General features: G+C 40.2%; 2 protein-coding genes across 2 annotated transcripts in view; one reads left to right on the forward strand and one right to left on the reverse strand.

Moving 5' to 3' along the window:
* Nucleotides 1–671: 671 nt before the first annotated feature.
* On the reverse strand, nucleotides 672–2239 carry SARC_05783 (hypothetical protein). The gene is made up of 5 exons (XM_014300360.1): nucleotides 2060–2239; nucleotides 1657–1770; nucleotides 1379–1489; nucleotides 1134–1248; nucleotides 672–833 (listed from the first exon to the last, which is right to left on the reverse strand). The coding sequence occupies exons 1-5, from the start codon at nucleotides 2132–2134 to the stop codon at nucleotides 745–747; spliced, it is 504 nt and encodes a 167-aa protein (XP_014155835.1). The 5' UTR covers nucleotides 2135–2239; the 3' UTR covers nucleotides 672–744.
* Nucleotides 2240–4458: 2219 nt separating this feature from the next.
* Nucleotides 4459–5705, forward strand: part of SARC_05784 (hypothetical protein) — a 5205-nt gene continuing 3958 nt past the window's right edge. The window contains exon 1 of the mRNA XM_014300361.1: nucleotides 4459–5568. Coding sequence (XP_014155836.1) covers nucleotides 4570–5568 — 999 coding nt within the window. The 5' untranslated portion in view covers nucleotides 4459–4569. The remainder of the gene's footprint in view (nucleotides 5569–5705) is intronic.

The following is a 5705-nucleotide window of genomic DNA, read 5'->3' on the forward strand; positions in this document are numbered from 1 at the left end:
TGTTGTTGTGTGTGTATATGTGCGTGTGTGTGTGTGTTTGTGTGTGTGTGTGTTTGTGTGCCTATGTGTTTGTGTGTATTTGTGTGTGTGTGGGTGTGTGTGTGGCTATGTGAATATTCATCAGTGCATTTAAACACTTTTACAGCTTCTATGTTAATATATGTACGCAAAGCGCTATCATGGCTTAATGAAATATTTTCTACGACTTGACACTCGTGGAAAGTACTTATCGATTACACCCGTAGGCCGTAAAGGAGAGACGAACTGAAAGTACTGTTCGGGGAAGTGAACGATCGTGGTAAAAAAACTGGAATGGTAATTGGGTGTAATCTAATTTTGAGAACTCATATACTCGTATTTATAGTGACACCATGGTTAGAAGAGTTTCAGATCTCGAAGCCGCGTTCTCGAACTTTCAAAAATAGTCCGTCGAAAAACTTGACATATGTGTAGCATGCGCTTGAAGTACTTTGCACCTCGGCACACACGTGCCTCACAGTTATTATTCGCTGGTCAGCTTTATCACAAGCGTAGCTCCCTTCAAGTTACAGAATTACTAATAATCAACACACATGACAAAAGTACATGAATTTCTTACTTAAATCTCGTACAAGTATAGCAAGTTCATATATTTGTAAGCAATATTCACTCACTGGTGTAGTCATATGGATGGGTGGGTTCTATTCAATATATTTTAATTCGAAGTTTCAATATCTTACATCCTAATAACAATCATTGACAGTTTTAGCGATAAAACGCGTATCCTGTCATAGCGATTACTCCGACTGTGAGTAGTGATGAGGGTACGGCGGTTCCGGCCGCATTTGATTTACCTGTTTCAATATGATTGAAGCTTAATGAGCTGAGCATGTTCTAGCACAAGACTAAATAAATTTCATGGATATTCAGAATGCTTCGTATAAGCTCAGAACAGCGCAAATCTATTTGTTGCTGTGATTTATTGCTTGTTGAGTTTAATCGTCACATTCACATGCAACATGCGGACTCGTTGAAGCTCGTTTTAAAAAAGCACAACATGAAATAGCAATATAATATCTATTGGATTCAGATGCCATCCATTCGTATCGAACGGTATCTATTAAATATGCGAAATGCAGCTTTTGAATACTTACCTGAAGTGTCGGTTACTTCTACATTGGAGAACGAAACTGACTTGACATTGCCGCATCGGTAGCATGGAACGCATTCGTTGGGTGTGGTGGAGCGAATGAAGGCGACTGGCACATTCTGTTAGTCGAAGACAAGATGCCATGTAAAATTAGTTATATTATAAATCGTCGATTTGTGTTTTTTTTAAACTTGAACATCCTCAAAAAGAATAAATTACGGTAGAGTACGAATCACGCCAAATTCATACCGCGTCAGCCTGGTATCCCTCGCATGATGCTCCATCGTTGAAGAGTAGAATCTCATTCTCTACGTCGCTTTTCTTGGTGAAGGAGAAATCACTGTTCATGCTGGAGGGGAACTAATCCGCGACAGACGAATCATAACAATCCATAAGTTAGAACCAGCGAGACTATGATACATCCCCCTTGTAGTAGGTAGTGCATAGATGAAGCTCTGACTTCTCTTTAATCAAGTAACCTGAGTCGGTTAGAAGAAGCAATTACTATATTTAAACACATCACTTACCCCATCAACAACAACTTGATCTTGAAGGAAAATGCATCCATTTGACTTGGCTACAGTTGTTGGAACTTCAGACTTTAGTCCATTGACACACTCGGTATCCGTGAAAAGGTTTGCCTGTTGTAGGGTAGCAAAAGTTAGAAATCACTGCATATACTCAACCGGTGAGAACCGATACAGCATGCTGAGTTCGTATTAAAACATACAGACGGCGCTTATGTGCAGTAACAATATTAGAACTACCTCTTCAATCGAATGTCCAACATATGTCTAGCGGCGAAAATTAATGCCCTCTCTAGGCGATATCTACGTACTAACCGCAGGTGCGTTGAAAGGAATGCACGACCGTACTGATAGAAATTCTGCAGGATGCTCTTTGTTCTGTGGCCTAGCTATTCTGACTTACAATTTGAACTTGGGCGGTATCGGCGATTACTGAGGTGGCTAGAACAGCGGCGACAATGATTGATTTGGCGAACATGGTTGCAGTTGTGGGTAATTGAATCGAACGGTACACAAAGTAGAGATCTTTTGTTTACAATCAAAGCAAATCAATGGTGAAAAATGGGAAAGGGTCAGATATTATATATTACCTATTGGAAATGTTTGTCTCATTTGCGATTCATTTCCTCTGCCTTCATCCACTATCAAATATTACGATAATTCATAGGAAGAATGTTTGTACTCTCATAAACGTAGTGGTGGCCTGCAAAGCCAGCCTGTGCCCTGGGGCCTGGACTCCTGATTTGGATATGAAATATAGGCTTCAAACTATTCACAAGTCTTGCGTTGTAGGGCTTAACCCCTTCGAGACTTCGACTCTTGAAAGTTAGCTGAACTTATACAAAAGTAGGTTCTGTCGAGTATGAAATAGCCCTGGCCAATGAGTGCTATTCAGTTTCACGTTCAGCTATCTCAACCCAATGAAATTTATCCATTCAAGAAACGCTGGATTGATCCAATTACCGAAACCATAGCAAAATGCTCCGTTGCTAAACGCACAAACTACCGAACTATTCTAAATTTTAATTTTGCACACACTCACTCGGTGAGTCACTGACTCACAGGCCAATTTTGAAATTTTGGAAATATGATGATCAAATTCGAATATCGCAAGCACAAATAGTAGACTAGAATTTAAAGAATACTCTCTTGAGGTTGAGAGTGTTTGTGTGTAAAAAAAAATTTAAATATGATTGACACACTTCCAAGTTCCAACCACCATTTTGAAGTGACTATTCATGAAACAGTAATAAACACAGCCGATTTGTGAGTGTTGAGAAGATCGTGATAAATATTCGAATTTTGTTCGTATCCGTTTGTTCGATTGGTAAAAGGTCTACCTCGTGGGAAGACATTCCTCGTTATCTTTGTGTGAAAATTAGATATTATATCGTTCATAGAAAGTATGCTTTGCGATTTCTTTACCAGCCATACACTTGACATATCTTCTAATCTGATTATGGCCGGAAATATGAAAGGTCATATCTGGCTTGGATTGCTTTCTTTTATTGATTTCAAGCTATCTATGCCCCCTAAAACATAGCTCGAATCTTTGTACTATTTTAGCCAACGCAGCAGATATACGCGCTCGCAATCAGGGCCTTATTCTAATGCAGTCACAAGCTAATCATTTTATATAGCCGGCATTTCATAAATAAGTACCTTCACTTTATTCGTGGTCTCTGATAGAATCTTGAAGCCCTTCAAGGTCTTGAGTCCTGGGCAAGGCCCTTGTAATTTACATGACGATGCAGTAGTTGTTGGCTCTAACATATTATATAGTAGTAATTGAGTTTTACATTATTTTTCTAAATAACATCACTACGAAGTTATCGGAAGTTCGGCAATTTGCAATAGGAAGATATATTAAATAGTGTAGATTGCAAACCACTAAACTGAAACTCGAGACCGTTATGCTACTACCAGAAAAAATCTAATGAATCTCTCATCGTCGGAACAAACTTCGCATCTCCGTACGAGGGATCGTCGGAACACCCTTCGCATCTCCGTACAGTCGAAGTCACCTTCAAAATATACAGGTTTATATCCTTTTTTACGTCTGTTTCTGACTGATTCTCCTAGATACTCACGCATGGAACCTCCGTCATGTCACACTTGTAGACAAAGTCATATGTGTTCTAGCCGTATTTAGAACACATACATACATACCTAAATAGCGCTAGTGTCTTTTGCCTAACGTCATATTTACGTAGTATTCGACCACCATGAGCTATTCAGATCAACACTGGCTTAAAATCTTGTGTATCTCAGGCACATTCAAATGGCATTCGCGAGCTGTTTTTGCTAGCGCTATAGTCAGAATATAATACAAATAAAGGAGGTTTCATTCTGGCAGATGTTCCTGTTAACAGACTGGTCGACACCAAAGGATGCCAATTACTTGCGAACCTTACTTATCCCCTTCCTATTTTTTAAGTACGTACACACATTTTTACGCACGATAAATACAAAGAAGGTAGATGGGATTCACACATAGCCTTCTCTGTGGCAAAGAGGCATAGCGTGTAATCAGTAGTTGGCTATGAAAGCGGCTATCATAGTATTCAAATAAATTCAAACAGCTGATGTATATATATATATAGGCGTTATATATTTCGACGAAAGTATAGAAAAAAAAGTGATGACGTAATTTCAAAACCTCTCGACAGCGCGTGTATCACTGTAGCTGTAAAAATTTATAATATTCATTCTGTGACCGTGTATTCGTGTAACGTACTGTACTTAATTTTTTTTACATACTTCCTTTCTCTCCGGTTCACTGGAGAGTTAAAAGAGAAGGGAATCCACTATCCTCTAGCTAGGGTGGTTGTGGGTGTACTTATTACCTAGTGGTGTATGCTTCAACGGATCTAGTTCTTGATTTCACAGCGTCCCGCCAGGGTATACACAACGATGATAAAGGCAAGTGATATACGATTGTGTTTCCAAGCGGGCAGTAGAGTTGCACGGATCGCTCAAGAGCGTATGGGGACACGGCCTATTAATCTGCTAGTTTGTGGAGGTTCCCGGTTCTCTTCCAACTCTAGACCTGTATATAATGTAAGTCGCAATCTAGGGTCTACATCAACAATAGGGAGTGTGGGACACAGAGATGCGCATGTATGTATCTTACAAGTTAGACCTATTCTTCACACAGCACATAGATACTATGCACGCCGGTCGCTTAGTGGCTTCAGACCAGCAGACGCGGCTGCAGATCCGGATAAGTATGGATATCCTAGCACTCCGCCTGAAGCCGATTTAGATGCAACCATTGAGCGTATTCAGCGTAAACCTCCAAGAACAGAATACCAGACGATTGATGGTGCCCGTATAGGTAACGAGCGGATTGAGAATCCAAGAGCTGATAGGAGTCACGAGATGGACGGGAATTATATGGCTGAACCACTGGACGTTGATAGTGGAGCCTTTTTAGAAAATAAAAGTACACGCGGTAGAGGTAGGAGAGGTAAGGGACGACGGGTAGCACAGGCAATTGTCTTCGATGATAGTGATAGTTCATTTGACAGTGATGATAACAGTCACAGTGTTAGTACAAAGCCGGCCAGTGCTGGTAGCAAGAAAGACATCCGTGGTCGCAGAGCAGCACAGCAATACACTGATAATAGCGATAGTGATGGTGATTTTTTAGATGCAGATATGAACCAGGCTACCCGCGGTAGTAAGAAGGGGAAGCTCAGGAGTTTGGGAACCATGGGGAATGTCAATACCAATCTGGATGATGAGGCTCAGCTCGATATGCTGTTGAAGAACATAACTCTAGACGCGTCGCAAATAGAGGCAGGCGGTGATACTGACGACGAGAAAAGTGAGAAAAGGTTCCGGAAGCAGGCTAAGAAGCGATTGCGACAAGAGCAAGAGGAAGCTCAGAAGATCAGCGAGAGTTTCGAGGTTTGTGTGTGGATCGAGTGACCCTGCAGGGACAGTTGCGGAATATATGTATATATATATATATATATATATATATATATATATATATATATATATATATATTTATATATATATATTATTACTTTTATATATTATTT

The sequence above is a fragment of the Sphaeroforma arctica genome, assembly GCF_001186125.1.
Source record: "Sphaeroforma arctica JP610 unplaced genomic scaffold supercont1.383, whole genome shotgun sequence".
Lineage (NCBI taxonomy): Eukaryota > Ichthyosporea > Ichthyophonida > Sphaeroforma > Sphaeroforma arctica.